Here is a 21,426-nt window from a genome sequence, read left to right as displayed (position 1 = left end):
TCTGTCACTACGAGAAATCCAGATTTAATTTCCGCCACTGTCATCAGGATTACATGGGAGGATAGGAGATATTCCCTGCATACGGAATGTGTGCATGAGCTAATAAAACTGATGGATATTAACACTGGCGTAGATTGGGCTGGCTTGAGAATTTCAATTCTTCCTGAATGATGGTACCACCAAAATTTTTACAAATCAACTGATATTATCCAGGGACTTGTCTCTTTATGCCCATCGAGATCTATTGCAATTTTTTTATCTTTGGAACTTGTTTCAAGATCCCCACTTATCTGGGTTTCTCTTCAAATGAAATAGGTGCCCAATGAGTTGAATTATCAATAATTCATTCAGGATCAACTGGGAATGGAAGTGTAACAAGGAAACCAAATCAATGAGTAATTTTGTATGATGCTCTACTTCAAGGTGAATATGCTGCAAAGAGAATACAATATGTTCTAATTACATGCACATGGTAGCGGCTTCAAATAGATTTCAGAGAAAATACAACAAAATGTCTTTTTCTCAAAGAGCTGGCATCGACTCTGATAAAATACCCTTTCCATCCCCTTTTTACAGAGAATAGTAAACATCTGTATGGCTATAATACTCAGTATTTGCTGAACAATTTGCGTTGTGTTGGATAGGCCACTGATCCTTCTCAAGTTACAACCCATTCTAATGATTGATCAATTTCTTGCGCTTGATCACTGATCGGTACAAATTCATTTTAACAAATGATGTTTGATCTACCGTTGCAACTAATTGCTTGTCTTCAAAACCTTGCATTTGATTTTTCAAGCTGAATCTTTTAATCCTGGGGCAGTTGTCCCTTCATAAGATGCTTCAAGGCTGCAGACCTACATTGTACATGTACCATAAAATATTTCCAAGATATGGTTACGAGACTTTTGCTCATACGTATTTGTAATTTGAGGCAGGATGTCATATTCACCTGATCTTGGCACAGGTACAAGTTACACATGCAGTGTGCATTTCTACAACTCAAGTAATCTACAGTTAACACATATAGATATTCAGTGAATAAAACATATTCCTGCAATGTATCTTCCAGCTCATGAATTTCACTAGTGAAAGTTACTACATACAATCAGTTTCATCCCCAATTCAAAAACAGTATAACTGTAGTGGATTTTTTTCTCACAGGGTATTCTCTTTTAATCTTTGTAATAGGATTCATTGCAGATAGCGCATATTTTCACAGTATTTTTATCCCAGTAAATGTTTCAAACAGGAAATCATTAGCTTGAGTAATATTCCTTGTGTTTCTGATTAGACTGAAAATGTCAGAAAAATATCATGTCCTTTTGAAGATGGAGCAGCCTGAAGACATACGCATATTTCTGGAAACCATCCTTCCGTACACTACTGTTAAAACTCTGTTGTATTGATGTTCATTAATTTACTATCGTCAAAAAAGGATTTCATTCAACATGAGGAGAAAGCCACGAATTGCAAGGGTGTTCCATGAAATGTGTACATGTATATAACATGAGTCAATTGGTGGAATGAGCAAGTGCTGTTGGATTTTCCCAGTCCCCCCATCTGGCTAAAATATGATCATATTTTGTGTCTTATCTTGGTTTTATCCTTGTACGTTGAATAAGTACGCAAATCTCCTTAAAAGGCATTTTTCTGTATGAGCTTACAACATGCATTTCCGCAGGATATACATTATGTACAGTATCGTCTGAGAGATTATTCTCTTATTCCATCGTCTATGTGAGATGATTTGTCTATAAAGCAGTGCAGCTGTATGGAAAATTTCCGTGTACTCATCATTGGACAATGATGCCAAGGTGTGTCGTTAGTGAAAGGAATATGCTAAGCAACATTACTCTCTCCAATCTTTCGGAATCAAATTTCAAAAAAGCTTTGGATGAACCAAAACAACATAAGGGTTGTGTAGCCCAGCACAAAAGGTATACAGTACTAACCATTCCACTAAAACAATGAAATCATCACAGGGAATACATTTACTCAATGCTTTGCTGTCAGACTAAATATTCTCGAAAGGAGCACACTGGCTGCTACATTGCATTTTTAGATCGGAGGGGTCTGTTCTCTCAGGTGAAACACATAGATTTAAATTCTTTATCTTAATTTCTTTGTCATCACCGAGATTCACTGTAGTTGTGAGCAATTTCCCTGCTTTAATGACACATACTGTCTGTGTATGTGCAACTGACTCAATATTATTCTCACTCTTCCTTAAGAAATAAATATCAGTCACAGAAATGTCGAGTATATTCCTACCAATGCTTTCACAAGGGTTTGTCCCCAGCTTAAATCTCCCTTGTGATTGGCCCTTCTCACTCACCTGACTAGATGTTTATCAATGTACTCTTGGCATTCTGCCAGGGATTCTTCTGCCATGGTGCATCTGGTCAACAGGGCTGCCCTCTCTGCTTCCAACTCTTGCTGCAAGCAGAGACAAAAAATTCAATAAAACTGGTCAGAAATACTCCAAAAATTCATAAAACAAAAAAGAGTCATTTTTGAAATTCCTAATAAAGAAATCAAGGCCTGGTTGGACAGCAATCAGCTGCACTGCATTGATTTGTCAACCTTTGAGAAGTTGCAGCGGCAAGTTTTTAGCATATAACTTGTTCGCCGCGATGGCTTGGCCCAAACCTATTTTTATCAATGGTGAATGTGGACCTCTTTGCAGGGAATTGGAGTGAGGTGGTTTTAAGAAATAAATATGAACCAATCCCACAAACAGTTATTGGGATATGTTTTGTTAAAGCTGTTCAAAATGAGTAAAGTGTCCTAAAAATTTAACAAAAATAATGACAATTTTATGAAACTCATAAGAAATCTGAATTTGACAATCTCTGAAGTCTGGCATGTCAAATAAAGAGGGACCTGGATCAGAGAATTTTGGGACTATTAAAATTCAAATTTTTCCATACTGCTGCTGACATGTGCTAGCTCAAAACATTGTAAAGTCACATTTTGGATCAGCTTTGTGTGCTTGACAGCAGAGCCGATAATACTTTCAAAGAGATAAATATCAATTGTAATGTAGTATGCATCATAAGTTGTGATGATACAAATATGTCGCATCAGCAATTGATGATATCGCCCGTCAAACGTAAATTGAATCTGGATCTCATTATCCTTGCTCGATAACAAAGTCCAGACTGAACAATTTTACAGACTTCATCGTGAGTTTCAGGTGAAATGAAAGGCTTCTTGTGGATGTGACATGCTCAACAGGATAAAGCCACTTAGCATTAAACAAAATTGATGTGCTTTATATTTTTTTTCAATATGTCTGTAGCTATGATGCTGTTTCAAAATCAATGCCATATTTGGTTCGACGGTGCAGTTGCTAAGGCTTTCTGATTTTCCAATTCATATGCGGTCTTTTCCCCCACCCCCATTTCCTGTAAATTGATCAAGCCACAGAAGAGGAAAGAATACAGGGTTCAATAAACTTGCAAACAAGAAAAGGGGGTAGTCTGTGTTCTGATGTACATGACAGTAAATTTACAATCGGTAAATTGAAATACATGAACACATATCACATGCTGTGATAAACAATGTTCACAGTTTGAATAATCTGGGTCTATTTATGTCCCCCATTACTGAAAGGTGTTTTGGAGCCCCAGAGCTGAGATGGGTACTTCAAAAAGATGAAAAGATGTCTTCATGTGGTTGCGAGAAAGCCTCAGGCAGAAGCTAATCATTTGCTCATTGCATTCAATCTTGCTGCAAATCAGACAGCGTGAATATCTCACAGACACCGCCGCCGAATAGACTGACAAACGATAACACAGGTCAGATTAATCACAGAATGGTTTTACAGAGAAAACAGATTGCAAAGTATGAACGCATTCTCCAGGGGATAGTTAAACAGTAAATTGAGAGCTCAGTATAATGAGAAATCATATCAGCGATTCATGCCAGCATTTTCCATTTGTGTGTTCTTTAATAACCCTGTCAACATGACTATGAAATCAATTCCGATGTTTATGGCCGACTTGTTGATAACATTGTTGGCGTTGACACAATGACACCAAAATCCTTGACTGCAGGGATGATTGTTTGTGTAGGTGTATACTTTCAGATAATTGGCATTCTCTTCAGTCTATGTGTGTGTGCGTGTGTGTGCATGTTACCATGACAACATATCAGTAGTATAATAGACACTAGAGGGCGCTATTGCCTGACATTTTTTTAAGTTGTTCGGAGATAACTACTAACCTGTGTGTTGAGTGTAAATTCACGTAGCTGTTTCCTAAGTGATCCCCAGTTCGCATCGTCATCAAAACTGAAGTAAAAAAAAGAGTGAAGTAACTTTACACAATACATCAATTTCATGCTGATCTGCTCATTTGCTAGTCTCGCTTCCAGACCGCGTCGCTTCGCCAGTGCAAAGTGCGCCGCTGGCGGTAGGAACATGAAGTAATTTTTCCACTGGCTGGGCGACGGGGTCTGGAGACTACTGACTTCCGCATTCCAAGATATTTATACCCACCAATCACATGGCTCAATCGACAACCACGACAACAGGCAAACTTTGATGCATATTCAATAGAAGGAGGGGCTTGTAAAAATATCTACCAACAACTATGAGGAACTTCTATGACTGACAACGTCAATAAGCTCGACTACACAATGATATGACACACATAAAAGGATTCCCTCGGATTCCCCAAACGACGCACTGGGCATTCACAGTACGCGGACGTGCGTAAATTCAACTGGCGAAAATGGGGCTGACAGCCGAACTTAGGAAAGCAATCGATTGTGGCAAAGAAAAATTAGCCATAGAATGCCTGAAAGACGAGCAAATTGAAGCAATTGCAGCTTTTCTACCGGGGGGGGGGGGGGGGGGGGGGGAATGACGTCTTCGTAAACTTGCCAACTGGGTACGGGAAGTCTGTTGGCTGTTGTCTTCACATGCTCTCCGTATATTTTCACGGGAGTTTCAGCATGGTCACTGTCTACAGAGTACATTTGCCCCGGACATTTGCGACGAGCTCGATGTTGACTATCGCATATTGAAAACACATGCATTTGTCTTGGTTTTTCGGATTGAATATTCAAGTAGGTCAAGGGTCATATTTAAATTGGTTCTCCGCCCGTCCTGATGCGTCATCACAGTGGAATGCAGTGGTAGTCACCAGACCCTCGTCGCTTCGCGACTCGAAGCTCGTCGCTCCGCGACTCGCCATGTCCTACCGCCAGCGGCGCACTTTGCAGTGGCGCGAAGCGACGAGGTCTGGTAAACGAGACTACTCATTTGCCTGATGTCAGTTGGGACACAGATTTGTGTCTCTTCGGTGTGTACATAATACAACAACATAGAATGACATTTAGCAAAGCAAAAATGCATGATAAATTAGCACAGAAAGCCTTAATTTTTGATATTTTAATGAATTTTTGCAATTTTATAAATTTTCAAAATCAGCCACAAATTCAAGTTATTATAATTCTCTGAAAATTTCTATGAGTTTATCCATTATACTTGTACATTTAATTGAGTAAAAAGTTCTTGCATTGAAGACAACACCAGAGAATATGGGTAGCATGTCAACATTTGCTCTGGACGAAGAGCCACACTTGTTGTATAAACAACTAAAATCCTCCAGTTTTGCCTTACACCTCCTCATCAACTAAGGTACCGTACCTGCATACATTAGACACAGCTTACTTCTAAAACTACTGTGAAAAATTAAATTCTTTTTATTGGATCAGAACTTTTGAATGGTACCGGTACAGCTTGCCCTTTCTTCTCAAAACTCAAACAATTAAATTTCCTTTTTTCATGACTGAGAATATATTGGAAGATCTGTTACCTGACTGATTTTTTTATTGCATCATGGCCGACCGCTCTGATATGCGCGAGCTCTTCTTTCAGTTTGTTGATTTCTCTTCTGTTCTCTGATTCCAGCTCTGTGTCTGTCAACCTCAAATCATACTCGTCCATGCCAAGGTCAATGTCAGTGTATCTCTGACCTTCAATTTGTTGTCGCAGTAGCCTAGACAGAAGAAAAATATCATTGAGAAAATTATACAGGAGAGCACATGCTGTGCATGTACATATAAATATCAATTGAGTGGAATTTTTCTTTTCTTTTAAAGGTATACTGTCACCTGTTCAAATTTTGCCACAGTTACCATGGAAAGAGAAAATCTAACCAATCACAGATTTTAAGCGGGTGGCCGCTTTTTAAAAACAGCGCCCTCACATGGACATTTTGAATACCAAGGAACACCCCTTTGACCATATATGGGCATATTTAGATTACAGGTGACTGTATACCTTTAAGGTAGTATGTGCTTTGAAGTTTGCTCAAACTTGCCCTAAGGGAACTTTCAAAATCATGAATAAAGTCTGGCATCACGGTGCAAAATTTTGTACTACAGAAACAGATTATCCAAAATTTACTGACACCTAAATTTCAAAATGGCCACCATGACTAGGTTAACTGTATGGGGAAAATTAATTTTTCAATTTTCACAAAAGTAAGCCAGTGAAAACTATTAACCTCATGAGACTTTGATTTTGATTCTGCAATGAATGGAATTAACACTCAAAATACTAAAAATAAAAATAATGGCCATTTTGGAAGGACATGTCATGCAAATTTTCTGTGAACCAATACTGTATGGTACAGAAATTTGGGGCAAATAATGAAACCACTTTCATAACCAAGAATAACAATCAGGTGTTATGATGCAAATTTTAGTATTAGTGAAACAAATGGCATAGAAATGTACCATATTTGAAACTTAATATGGCTGCTATTCCCTTTGTAAGGACAAATAACTTTTTGATTTTCACAAAAACTTGATGGTAAAAACTTTTTTTGCTCAACAGGCCTCAAAATGAGCCTATATAGTAGACAAAGGAAGGCTGGAAAGAAATTTGGAGTCCAAATATCTATCTCAAAGTTGCATTCTCCCTTAAAAGCTAACATCCCATACATGTACATTGGTTGTTCACTGTGTTCGATCATAAAATTCAAAGTTTCCAGTTCAGGATTATATAGAAACATTTTGCCAAGTTTCCGGAAGTTTTACCAAATCAGAAAACAAACCCAGGAAATACACAGGTCCTGAAAGAGTTTATGCTGGAATGGAAGAGTCCTGGTTTTCACAATAAAGTTATTCAGCTGTGTATTTTACTGCTACCACCAAACAATTATGTTGATAAACTGGTATGGCAGTTGCATGTACTTGCATATATGAAGACTCCCATAAATTTAATTTTATTTGTCATAAATCTCACTTTTCAGAGTTGTACTACACTGTACTACTGTCAGCTGTAGTTCAACTATTTATGGTTTTTTGTTTTTTTAAGTAGTGTGACTGAATAAAACAACCTAAATATCAAAAGATTACACAGCCATACAGGGTGCAACGAATCAAAATTATCTATGTCTAACCATAGTTTTTTCAGAACCTTTTTTTAATAGTCTTTCTTAAGACTTACCTGTATGCCACCAACAATTCTTCATGTCTTTTGCCGACTTTCTGAGCCTGCGCTTTGAAAGCCCTGGCAGCGTTACTCAGCTGCTCTTCTCGGAGTCTGTGAGATCTCTTCAATTCTCTCATCATGTCCTCCACGTACTTTGTCATTTTGGAACTGCTTACGGGTTCCTCTGCACCCGGTGGCATACCACTGCCACTGTCAACAAAATCCTGTCAAGAAGTAACACACAACGCAGTTACCTTTCAAAGTTTCCAACTTCTTCAAGGTCAAAGGTCAAAGGTTGAAAGGTATTAACAGTTGTATAGCTGTAACGTATGGTATTTTCTGTGTAAAAAGTCAGTTCTTCTACACAGGTGTTTTAGCTATAGGTAGCATCTTGTTATGCTCTTTACAATATATTAAAATGGTCAGTTTGCTGATAATCTGTACATTTGTTTGAATAATTTCAGTTGATGTTGTTAAGAAGTGAACTGACATCCTAACTCATATTCACGATCACAATAGTGAAGAAACACAAAGCATCTACCGGTAGATAAGCAAAGCTACAACAAAATAAAAGCGTCCTAATGCTGGCCATCCATATAAAGGCACGCTTTGAGTTTGTTGATATTGGCCACTGTATATATGACTTCAACACAGACACTACTTCACGAACTTCTGAGTAATCTCTGAGTTCTTACATCTTGAACTTTCAAAAAGTCATGCCCTTAAGCTACATCTTGCAATACTTATGCTGATCAGATTTGTAATGTAATTGTCAGATTTTAAAACATGAAGATGCATCCTTCCCAATAACAGATACACAATCCATTTTCATTAAGATAACACAAAATATACTTACAGCAATATCTTCTACATATTTCACTAATCTTGATCGGTATTCTTCATTCAGTTCTTTCAGTTGTATTTGCAGTTTATTGTTCTCTGTTTCAAGTTCACGACATTTACTTCCCACCCTGATCAGCTCCTGTGAAAAAAAGGAAAGCGAAATTTTATCTGAATTCTTAGTTTTGGTCGCATCACATATTATTATTTTAAATCTGAAGAAAATAAAAGAAGATTTTGTGTGCTCTAGAGTTTTGAGGCGGCCCAGTTCTAAGCATTGCAAACATACAATGGTATCACACTGAGTGGAATCTACTTACCGTTGACTGTTCTGCCACTCTGTGCTGGCTTGCTCTGGCCATCTTCCTGGCGTCTTGTAGCTCTTTACCCAACGAGATCCTGTTAAACAAATCACAGTGGTCATTGACTGACTGCTGTCAGAGAGTTACCATGGATACAACTAAAGGAATGTACACACAGAGTGTAAATGTCGTACAGCGGTATATTTTAATAAGAAAAGCTTCAACCTCTTGATGTCATGAACTGATCCTGTATCTAGATACTTCATTGTGTTTGCATTGAATTTCTGCTACAATAACAACGAGATCAACACAGCATGACAGTTGTTGACCCAAATAGGTCTTCTTTAAGTAAACTCATTTGATGGACATAATGTTTCCAACAATTTGTATGTCACTGACATATACAATAATTTTGACAGAGCATTCATTAGAAAAACACTTAACCCTTTGAGTGCAAAAGTCAATTTTTGTTGCCTTTATAAAATATGACCCTGTTAATTTTTTTTTTCATATTTTTCCCAAAATGTTGACCAAAAACTGTAGCCTATGAAAATTTATGTCAATCTGGTCCAAAATTATAAAAAAATGACAGAAAAAAATCACAAAAATTGGTAAAATAGTGCAACAAAATTTTGGTGGGAAAAAATTACCGCACTCAAAGGGTTAATCTTATGTTCTTTTTCTGTTCGCCAGAAGACGATATCAGCACTGATACTGATGAACCACATTTTTTTTTCTTTTTTTTTTTTTTTTTTTTTTTTTCCCTTTTTCCTTACTCAGTTCGGGTTTATCCCCATCTATTTCTTTCTCATCTATTCTATTTCTCTCTCATCTATTCTGTTCATCTATTCTATTTCATTCTCATCTATTCTATTTGTCTATTCTTTTTCATTCTCATCTATTCTCTTCTATTCACACTGTCTAAAGCCCCGGTAAAACTAAACACATAATCTGTAACTTACAACTTTGACTCCAGTCTTTCCTGGTCTTCATCATACTGATTCCTGAGTTTGTCAATTTCTCTGCCGTATCTCTGTGAGGTCCCGAATAGCTATAAAGTGAAACGACAAAGAACTTATGTAATGTTGTCTCTGAATTACAATTCCCAATAATTTACAGGGACACAGGAATTGTTTTCAGATATTACTTTTGCTAATTTTGCTATTTTGCTAATTTCTTGATGGCATTTTGAGAAATGCTGAAAGAGTGGCTGACAGAACATGTGTATTTATGGAATGAATGCTGGATAAGAAAGCTATACCACTTAATATCAGACAACTACCGGAAACATACACGGATGAGGTGAAGGTAACCCTGGGACACATGCTAAACCTGGTTGTAAAATGTAGTGATATGTCATCAATCAATATTTATTTGGGTTCCGAATTTGTGTTTTCATAGCTTGCGATGATTTTAAAAAGATAAAGAATTGCTTGTTCCTTGCCATGAAAACCCACCACAAAACACTGAGTGACTTTTATCCATTTAATCCTCATTTACCAGTACATGAAGAAAACTGTCAAAGGGCCAGCTAACTCTTATCCAGTGATACATGTACCAACATGTTTGACTCTAAACACTGACAATTTCACATGGTAAGATCTTTCAATCCATTGTGTAGGTCTCTTTTTCAATTTGAACTAAGCCTGCTCTGTGAAGAAACTCAAGTCTTTTAAGAACCCAGTGTTAGGAGATTACACGAGTTTTATCATGAAAATGACTCAGATTTCAATGGAGAGTGTAACATTACAGTGGTGTACAACATGTCTGATGATTGAAAATTCAACATGGCTGACAATGGAACATTCCACAGAATGGATTACATCCTTACCCTCTTTTCAATTTCTAATCTCTCCTTCTCTGAAGTCAGCAGATCATCGGCCTGTTTGAAAATAAGACGTGCACACTGTAGTAGTGATGGGGTATTGCACTAGTGATGGAGTATTTCACTGACTGTGAGCTTTTCACAGAAAAATGTAGGATCACAGTCAGGATACGTTCAATTATATACTGCTGATGGAAAACCAGTACGCCCAGCATTCTTGATTTTCTGATCAAAGACGACACATCTGTGTTCATAAGAGTTTGCTGTACGCTGTTCAAAGACAATTTGTACCCTTCTATTTTCATTGCAATTGTATTTCTTGGAAAATAAAACTTTAAGTTTTATCCCTTTTCCGTTGAGTCTTGTAAATATATGCTTAAATGCAAGTAATACAAATCTTTAAAGTGGGATTCTAGTCATCCAGCACAAATAATACAGAGAGCAGCATGATTTTTACTGCACCATAAATACAGTACATTGGTTTACCCTTTGTCTGATGCATGATGTGATTCCCAGAATGCAACACATCCTGATCCCCTGATATTTTGGAGAAGCACTGTGGGAATATCACCTCGCATCTAATCCAGCCACATGCTGAACATAATTTTTACTACATGATTGTGACTTTGATTGCGCTTTATAGTTCGACGTTATTAACAACATGCCTCTGGTATACATGTAGGTAATTCAAAGTTCATTCAGAATATTATCATTAAATTGGTTCACCTTTAATACCATACAGATAACAAATAAAACATTTTCTCCAGGGTCTATGAACAAATACGCCACATGCAGAAAAATATCTATCTCCCCTTATTTAGCTGTAATTTTTGATGCATTTTTCAGTATTTTTGTTTTATTTGTATATGACGTCATTGATTCAAATGAAAAGATATCAAAATTTGACCTGGACAGGTCAACAAAGTGGAAAAAAGAGAAAATGTCCTTCCTTTCTGGAACAAAAATCATGAAAAAATCATCCAAAATTACAGCAATTGAGTGTATTTGGGAAAATGCTTTCAGTAAAACTAGAATATGATCTATGGGAATGGCTTCTGTGTTTCCAACTTGTGTGAAAAAAACAAACAATCCACCAGTAGCTTCTATCATGAACTACCACAAAGTACATGTACTCTTTCCCTCTGCAAAATATACTTTTTGTCATAATAATTTAAAAATCTTAAAGATTTTAAGTTGCATCTTTTGTTTGATGCAAATAATCCATAATTTCACAAATATTACAAAATGAGTTGTGAATATTTTAGAAAATTCTTCAGTTGAAAAATCAGTGGAGTGGTGAAGTATTATTGAAAATTCAGTTGTGCATGTCTACCAAATCTCAGTGAAAATGATGAGCGTGCATTATCTATTTGAGAGAAGTTTTCGAAAAATGGTAATTTGACAAACACGATTTATCATGAAGAATCTGAACTTTTAAAGGAAAGATGAGATAAATTTTTGTGAAAGGGATTGATACGGCATTACACAAGAAGGAGATCCTGCAAAACATTACAGTATGTTGTGTGTTTTTTGTGTACTTGTATGCGGCCAAATTTGAGAACTTCGAATAACTTGGTGAGACATTGTTGAAATTTTTTTTTTTTTTCAGGAATTGCAACCTGTTGGTCCATGAACATTTGAAAGTAGGAAATCTTGGAGGTGAATCACAGTACCCCTTAAAATTCTTTGAAAGCACAGTTATCAAACTAAGTTACCTTTAACCTCTTGGTTGTAAGTCTGCTAACAATTGCTCGGATTCTCTCTAATTCATTATTGGCCTGACTGTATGTCCCATGAGCCCGTTCTAAGTTTTCCTGTTGTTTTAGTAACGTGGCCCTGGCATTGACCAAGTTAAGGAGTTCAATGCCAAGTTCTTCATTCTTTGCAAGCTGGACATGTGAGAGACAGAATGAGAGAAAAACACACACACTAGGTGCTAATATTACTGTGCGCACTCGGGGACATGTAGGAGATCAGAAGTTTATAACGTACTTCGAAATAAGAATAACATGCAAGATAGGAATGGAACCATGCATTATTATGTGCAAAAACCCATGGTGATGAGAATCAATGATTTTCGAGAAGAAGCATGCAAAGTGTGTATCATGAACGATAAACTGAATTCTCCTTCAAGATCATACACCAGTCCTGCATTTTGTTACTTACCTGCCGGAGGTACATGTAAGGGCGTAATAATTCCTTTTTACAGCAAAAGCATTTAAAAAATCAAACAAACAGTACACAACAGGTGCTATCACACACATTGGTCTCATGATAAAAATTTTTGAATACCAAACAAACACAGCAAAATGATACAATGACATAATAGGCAATGTGACGATCACTGATTATCACATTGTGTCTTGAGACAGATATTGCAACTCTCAAATTTTTACAATACTTTTCAGATCTCAAGTTCTTGTGTCAGCTCATTTTAAAACTCAAGGAGCAAGGAAAGTTTCACTGTCCATTTTTGTGAAAATCAAAAGTTACTTTTTCACCCATAGGGACTGCATCATTTTCAGTGTCAAATAAATATATGCATAAATTTAAGGTCATGTCTTGCCATAGAATAAAATTTGAATTGTGATTCCCCATTTTCTATTCTTGAGTTTCAAAGAGAACAGTTAAAAGTTCCTTTACGAAACTTTGAGCAAAGTTTGAAGTCTTTCACTTTCAAGGTACACACAACCTAAAACAAATACTACATTTGGTGTATGTATTTGTATACGTTGCAAAGTAATGTAGACTGCGAAGGGGAAAGATTAAACACATGAATGAAACTAAAAATTGATGAAGATAAATAAAATATGATCAGATTTCAGATGGAGGGAGCAATCCTGACCAAAAACCTGACATTTCTGACATTCACTGCGATTTCCATACAAACTTGTTTTCTTCTAAAATAATGATACATACATGAACCAATACTATAGTTCAAAACTTTTTATTAACTTGTCATCAGTACCCTTACACTATTTCATTGCTGTATCCTCTGGGATTTTCTTACCTCTCGTTCATGTTCCTTACTCAAAGCCACATAATTAGATTTCAGAGAAACGTACTCATCGGCCAGTTCTTTCCGGTCTCTTTCCATGTCATCCAGTCTTTCCTTCACATCCCGGTACTTCTTTCCAAGTTTGTCCTTCTCAATGCCCAATTCCATCAACTCATTCTCAAGTGATAGTATCTTGAGGAAAAATTAGAGAGAAGTTGGTTGAGTTATGGACATTGGTTTAACATGTACATACAATAAAACTACTTCTGAGGGACAAGAACTATAAAATTTGAGGTTCATTTTTTTTTGCTTTTATACAACATATCAGTATGTCTGTACCTTTATTGTCACTCTCAGGCATGTCTACAAAATACACAGTATAAATGTAAGCCTTGACAGAGCATTGCATTGTATAAGGTTATTAAGAAAATACTGTAAAGGATACACATGGACATTAAATTGGCGCTCAGTGTTTTTGCTAAGGTTCCGGAATGTTGGTAAATGATTTGGGAACCCGGGTAACATTTCCGCTGTCCATAAATCTAATTGTATTGATATACCAAGGGGAACCCCGGTAACATTTACCAGGGTACCGGGCCAAACAAAACACTGGGCGCAGTGTATCGCCTGACGCCAAGTGGAGGGTGATGCACAGCGCCAATTTACACACACATCATTTGCGGTATTTCTGTGATACACATGTAACCTTATTATTTATACATCTTACATTCGTGACTGGGGCATCAAATGGGCCAAGGATTGACTGTTTTCGTGTGATGTTAACAATTTTTCTTCAGATTTATAACAAGTGTGTGGAATGCTATCTTGGATATGTTCTGGATGGCATGTGCACTATATATGTACATGTAGAAGCTGAGACATATTCGGCCAATTGTCCATAGTAATCAAAAACGTGCACATGGATAAAACACAGAAATACACCAAAATGCAATGCATTTTCACGCATGTGCCTTAACCCTTTCACTACCATGGTTTGTCCCAAATCCATTGTTTTCTATGGTAAAGTTGGACCTGTATATAGGGAACTGGGGGTGAAAGGGTTAAAGCCCACTTGGCTGGGTGTTTTGCATTTTTTTTCCATTAAAGACAGTTTGAGATCAAATGCAACTTCGGTTAAAATGCTTACCAAAGTGTGACAAATGTACAACTTTGATTTTAACGACTAAATAATTTTCAAGTTGTAACTCAATTTGGCCGTCACAAATATGTGTTTAAGCGCATAAAATTAATCGACCAAATCCACCGCTAAGGATTGAAAATAGTGATATTTTAAAAGACAATATGCTTTAATAACTGAAATCCACAACATCTCTCCGAAGATTAGATGATCCTTTAGGGTATAGTAAAATGCACAAAGATACAGCTAACAGCGGTAATTTGCAACATCTTAATATTACTTCTTTTCCACTGTGTGCCCGGTTTCCAAAAAGCACTACAACAGCCAGTGTGCAAATATTGTATTCTGGAGTACCCGATAGGCCTATTACCCTGCTACTACCTTGGACAAACAGAACCATTCTGTTATATTATGTTTTACTAGGAAAATACATGCTTTTTTTTTATCAAGTTTAGTCGCTATATATTCACAGACATCATATGCAAGATTCGATGACAATGAACGCCTGAAACATGGCAAAATTATGGGATTCTGGGACTAAACACAGCACATCCGATCAGTAGTGTGGCTTTTTTACATTTGCATAGATTTACGATAATCTGGTTTTTATAGGGGAAGTTCCTGTTTAATAACACACTTGTATGATGTAATATGATAGAAGTATATGTACACCTATAATGTCAATTGATCATCCTGATTGTATTTGTAATTCTCAATTCTCAAAATTTCACATGTGTATGATTCAGGTGGGTGGATGAAATTGGGTAAACTCTCTGCTTTTGCACTCTGTGCCGGCATTGGTGTGTCCTTTATTATAACTCACGAGTTTTCTGACCTTTTCTGGATCAATTTAGAAACTGCAGGAACTCTCTATCTCAGGTATCAATCAATCTTACATCACTAAATGAGTAAAATTTTTTAAAGCTGGAGGAAACTTCTGAGTCCTAACCAGTAATCTTCACTTGTAACTGTCACAAAAAAAGCCCTTTCCTTTGATTTTCTTCTCTGAATACCAGTATTTATAATTTTCATGACAAAATGAAGACAACGTCAACATCACAATCATTCGGGATGACTCAAAAATTGCAAGCTATAACCAGGTCCCATGTCTCTTGCAGCAGCAACTTACGATGGATATTAACCACTTTATTGGAAAGAAATACATCTAAAAGAATTACCACAGAATTAAAAACCAATCACATGAAAAAAATTTATACAGGTATTGGAAACACATTCACCTCAAAACTTGAGCAAGGTTTCCAAACTCTGAAGCCAGCACAGCATCTCTTTTGATACTCTGAAGAAATCATCAATCGTCAAAGCCGTAAAAATTTACAGTGTCAGTATAAATTTCAGTAAAGTGCTTTATGAGCCCAGAGGGACACTTTCAGTACAAAGTCATTTAATGTTACCCATCACCACATTATTCTCCTTCTAGGGTTATTTCTCTCACTAGTGTGTACTTTCTCTCCAAAGTAACGGTTTGTTAATATACATACTGTAGTTGGCAATCTGCAGCGCCATCATACAGTATTTGGATAATTTTTGCTAGATAAATCGATACATTTGTATGTACGGTACATGGGTTCAGCTGGGTCATCGCAGCAGACATACCACATCAAATTGGCAAGTCACGTCACCCCATGTCTCTTCACTTTATGGTCAGTTTGTAGCAGTGTTAAAAATTTTACTGTAACGACTTAAAACTCTCAAACTGTTGCCAGTCGCCCCACAGCAAAATTTCAAATCATGAGTTTACGTCACTAGTAAAGCTAATGAACCCTTTCAATATCATGGTTTGGTCCAATCATGTTGTTTACTATATTGACGTTGGACTTTTCAAAAGTGAAATCGGGGAAACAGGGTATGATTCAAAAATATCTAAAGTTAACGTCACTCACTTCAATACATACAAGAGTACTGTAAGTAAATGTCATTGAATTATGATGTATATGATGATACATTTCACCTTGTTTCTGTTTGCTGAGATACAACTTTGTAACAGAAAACAAAACGGTATATACCAAAAATTTGTGGTGGAGGGTGCAAAGATTAAATGAAGGGAGGAAAGAAACAAAAAATGTACATAAGTCTTAGAGAAGGGCAGCTTTGGAAATCTGTTAAGCGTACACACTCTATGCTGATCACACATGAACACAAATACTCAAACCACACATTTCCAAATCCTCACTTACCCTGTTTGTCAGTTCAAATCTAGCCTGCTCAGCCTCCTCCTTGATCTTGTTGTTTTCAAGTTGAAGGTCAACCAGCGTCTTAGACACCTGTGTGAGTGCAGTGACAGTGTCGTTAGAATCGTATCCCTTCAAGATGAAATACTTGGCCATGTTACGGCCCCTCTGTGTGTTTAAGTTACTATGGCGGGGCTGTAAGGAGTGTCCTGTGTTTTTACTGTTGTCTGGTATTGATCATTGGAGAATTGATGTACGTGTAAAGTCTGGGATCAATTCAACCAGAGTCCTATTGAGTCTCAGTGTTTACAAATTGCACAGTAAACACGCCATAAAAAGTTCTGTAGTCTCTTTAGTGTCAGTAAGCCAGTCAGGGAGGCATGTAAGTACACACAGGTATATGTCCACAAGTGAGAAGTCTTGCTAAACAAAACTATGGCAAGAGTAGTATGTACTTCAGAACAGAATTTCCGCTCACGCACGTGTTACTGACTCTCATCAGTAAGTTATATGAATTTCTAGAAAAAAAATCCTTTTATACCTACATTTACATATATTTTACACACATTTTTTCTCACATCAAAGCCATTTGAATGATGTATTCATCATGGTGGTGAACAGCAAGGGCACATGGCTTGACTAATTTTTAGACAACACTTAACATTTTACACATTTTCATGACGCTGCTATTATGATGAAAACCAAAGCTGTATCATGCAGACATATTCCTTTCAACCATATTTCAAGATATGCCACAAGCAGTATAAAATTCACCATTGAATCCTATTGGTGTTGTTCAAAATAGCCATTGCACACATGTTGAGGTGTATGCATATACTGGTCAGTGTATTTGCTAAGGTTTGGGAATATCGGTAAATGATTTGGGAACCCCGGTAACATTGCTGCTGTCCCCTAATCTGATTGCATTGATATACCAAGGGGAACCCTGGTAAAATGACTGGGGAACCCCGGTAACATTTACCGGGGTACCGGCCTTAACAAAAACACTGCTGGTACATGTGTATACAGAATCCTCCTCTAATATCACAGCACATTTTGGTAAAAAATTACTTTTTCACAGAGACTTATTCAGTTTTCGTGAATTTGTTAGCCCCAGATTAAAATATTGGTTTGGTTCACCTTTTAGCATGACAAGCAGCCCTAAAGTTAGATGAGAAGGAAGTGAAAATTAATGCACAAATCTTTTATCCTGGCTTCTTTTTTTCCTCCCATTTTCAACATTTAAAAAACTCAAATTCCACTCTGGCTCCATCAAATTTTGTGAAATTTTCACATTATTATGTTTCTTTAAATTCTATATAACAACAGTTTTGTTTTGCAATAAAGTTCTTGAATTTCGAACAAGAGTCATTTCAATTTTGCTTATCATGACTTTAATTACTTTCTTTGAACATCAGTCTTTCAACCCCTGCAATTAAGAATGAGAATAAAAATTGCAAAACAAAATTGGAGTATTTTGCTAACATACTCTAGTTTCAAATTAGATATTAGATTTCATAAAGTAGTTTTATGTTTTTGACTCAAATGAATTTTTATCACTGATACCAAAATTGAGGTTTTCTACCTCGAATATATACATTTTCATCCTTCGAGTAGACTATTGCTACCAAACTAAACATTAGATTCTCTAATTTTTGACAATATACAGTACATGAGGAGGCCTTGATGTCATCTTTGATGAGAAAATGTGTCAATCAAGAGCAATGCCACCTTAATTACGATATTCAACTGAAGATAAAATGGCCAAAGCTGACCATTGACTCTTAAAGAAAAATCAAACTAAAACATTCTCTTTCTACTTCCTACAACAGAAGAAATCCCATATCTCTTTAAGATTTCAGGAATTGAAAGCAAGTATTACCTACAACACCTACGACCTTTGACATCTGACCTCATTCACTAACATATAATGAAAGTTTTAAGGGACTGAATGACTCTCTCTCTCTCTCTTTCGGGTTCTATAAAATTCTGATTTTATAATGAGCTCTTGACGGTTATTTGCCTCCGGAGAACTCTTGGTAGTTTCCAGGATACATGTTGTATCCATGGTGACTCGAAAATTGCAATTACCAAGTAATGATACAGATGAAGAGTATAATTAGATGATAAATATGAAAGGTTATTCTCAATTCAGTGTGGATACAGTTGATTTATATTTTGAAGATCACATTTCTATGACTAATCAGCCTCGGTAATCACTGTTGAAAAGAAAACTTCATATATTTTAAAAGGATTCCTAATGAAATAAACATATTTTCGGCCTTGTTTTGAAAAATACTTACATTCTATAAGTATGAAATATGTATATAAACACACAATACTATCAGATGTGATGTACTGTGATAATACTTGCATACTGTTCTTTTTTTGGAAAAGAAGACTTGATTTTTTTAAACTTTTATTTGAATACAACTGTCTACTGATGACTGCTATACATTCAACCTAGACACACTGGAATTCCCTCTAGCCATAGTGGACTCAATTTCCCTCTAGCGACAGTCAACTCAATAATAAACAAACAGAGCATGAAATGGACAGCCGCTGCCCTCTGCTGTAAATTGCTGTTCCCATGACAACACGGATCAATAAAAAATAGAATCACCTTAAGTTTCTCTTCTTCACTCATGATGAGTTTACTGGACAAGTTTGTCTTAGCCTCGGCGATATCTCCAAACTTGCTCTGCAGAGCTTCCAGTTTACTTAACAACCTCTCGTTCTTGTCCTTGAGTTGTATCTATAAGAACCAGTGCATGTAGGAAAACAAGAAAAACAGGCTGACAATGGGCTGTGACGTCCGCTATCATTATGGCTATGAGGTACCTATTGTTGTCTATAACAATACCCAGTGAAGGGTTTCTTTTGATATAACTGAAGACGCATTGTAAATTGAATAGACAGTGAAGTGTCTGAGCTTTGTGCACAAGAAAGCTTCGCCATCCTCTCCAATGTCAATTGGAACATTCCATTACACAAAGAGGGGGTTTCAATCTAGTCCTTGACACGATTTGTGCTGCATTTTTAACCCTTTCACCACCATAGTTTAGCCCAAATCCATTGTTATCGATGGTGATTGTGGACCTGTTTACAGGGAATTGGGGGTGAACAGGTTAAGGAAGAACATCTAATAATTGAAACCTGACATAATGCTATTCTTTTATGCAAAGTAAGCATTGTTCTAGTATGAAAATCAAATAATAATGACTAATGGTTTGTGTTCATGTATATGAACATGCATTATGCACTGGTTTGTCAGCAAGAATAAGCTCTGATGGAATTTACACCTTGCCTTGGGATTAGGGTTTTAATAACGTATATAATGAACAGACATTTCAGTATATTATTCCTGAACAGTCTGATGACATTTTTCCTCGTTTATTCGGCGGAACAACAATGTCAAACATATAATGAAATGAAAAGACTAGGTTTCCATTTTGAGTAAAAATTTGCGATCCTTCGCATAACTTTTGAATTTGAAATAATCTCTCAGTAGATGTATGAACAAAATTGTTTGACTAGCATGCTAGTTTTTATTTTTGAATTTTCTTCAATGCTTGTGCATGTGACAGAGTCTGTAATGCATCTTTCAATGGGCATGTATGATTATGGCTGCACTGAGAGGGCACTCTCTACACTCCCCCAAGAGCGCCCTCAAGCTACGGATCTTTCAGTCAGCGTAATGTAAGTTTCAACATGAATAAAGTATATGTGGAAGCTTTGTTTATTTGGCAATACAAGACTGTGACACTGACAAAACACTTTTGAATGAATAACTCAATCAATGACATATTTTGTTTCTAATCACATCGCAGAAACATAATTTAATTGACTACAGTATGATTTCACTGACATTCTTTTACAGTCTTTCAAATGGTCAAAATGATTTCAACATCACCCTACATGACAAATGATAAAAGTTGTATGAGACATGATGAGAATTAAGAGGGATGTGGAGCAGTATTAGTGTCTATATGTCAATAGAAAATTTGTCTCAGTTTAAGTCATTCTGGCAAAAAGACAAGTCTGCAAGAAATGCAAACTACGAGTTTTCCATTGTATCAAGACCCCATAAATTCCAAAGTTTTAGAAACTCTGACAGCTGATATCACAACCTTTCTCTAGAAAGTGAAAGCCTAAATTTACACATGGCTAATTAACCTACGTTTTCCATGGCCAGCAACTTGTGGTCATTCTGGATTTCACCGACGGTAGCTTTCACTGTTCCCGCCGACACGCCAAGTCCAAGCATGTCCTCAAGACTCACAATCTTGGCTCTGTACTGTGTTATCAAACCCTGCAAAATATCAATGTTATGGATTAACAAATCGGCTGATCAACAAAAACCACTGGTTGATCATTTAGTTACAGATTAATAACTCATATCATGGTTAGTCTTCCAAATTGGTATACTTTCTTTCACTCATAGATGAAATTCAGTTTCAGAAAGCATTCACAGAATTGGGGACAGAATTGGAATTCAAGGGTGACTCAAAAGCTTCCGAATTATCTTGAAGGGGACTAGAATAAAATAAGTATTTATAGAGAACAGATCTGAACACATTCAGTGTTATACTGGTTGATGGTTGGGGTGTTCAGTTTAAAACTTCACTGATGGTTGCTGGGTCTGAGTGGCTAAAGACAAAATCATTTAACAGACTTCACC

General features: G+C 36.6%; 1 protein-coding gene across 7 annotated transcripts in view; it reads right to left on the bottom strand.

The window, feature by feature from the left end:
- The window catches only part of LOC139139093 (coiled-coil domain-containing protein 78-like), a 76,613-nt gene that overhangs the window by 29,993 nt on the left and 25,194 nt on the right, over window positions 1–21,426 (bottom strand). For 6 of the 7 annotated variants that reach the window (XM_070707860.1, XM_070707865.1, XM_070707862.1 and 3 more), the window contains 13 exons: window positions 20,926–21,057; window positions 19,369–19,500; window positions 16,752–16,838; window positions 13,431–13,610; window positions 12,136–12,309; window positions 10,427–10,477; window positions 9,558–9,646; window positions 8,614–8,692; window positions 8,310–8,435; window positions 7,469–7,677; window positions 5,829–6,011; window positions 4,231–4,297; window positions 2,339–2,439 (listed from right to left, as the gene is read on the bottom strand). In XM_070707860.1, the coding sequence (XP_070563961.1) occupies window positions 2,339–2,439; window positions 4,231–4,297; window positions 5,829–6,011; window positions 7,469–7,677; window positions 8,310–8,435; window positions 8,614–8,692; window positions 9,558–9,646; window positions 10,427–10,477; window positions 12,136–12,309; window positions 13,431–13,610; window positions 16,752–16,838; window positions 19,369–19,500; window positions 20,926–21,057 (1,610 nt within the window). The remainder of the gene's footprint in view (window positions 1–2,338; window positions 2,440–4,230; window positions 4,298–5,828; window positions 6,012–7,468; window positions 7,678–8,309; window positions 8,436–8,613; window positions 8,693–9,557; window positions 9,647–10,426; window positions 10,478–12,135; window positions 12,310–13,430; window positions 13,611–16,751; window positions 16,839–19,368; window positions 19,501–20,925; window positions 21,058–21,426) is intronic. The other variant, XM_070707867.1, reaches the window with a different exon arrangement.

The sequence above is a fragment of the Ptychodera flava genome, chromosome 8, assembly GCF_041260155.1.
Source record: "Ptychodera flava strain L36383 chromosome 8, AS_Pfla_20210202, whole genome shotgun sequence".
Taxonomy (NCBI): domain Eukaryota; kingdom Metazoa; phylum Hemichordata; class Enteropneusta; family Ptychoderidae; genus Ptychodera; species Ptychodera flava.
The sequence above is the reverse complement of the archived record's forward strand: the minus strand, read 5'-3'. Positions and strand labels throughout refer to the sequence as shown.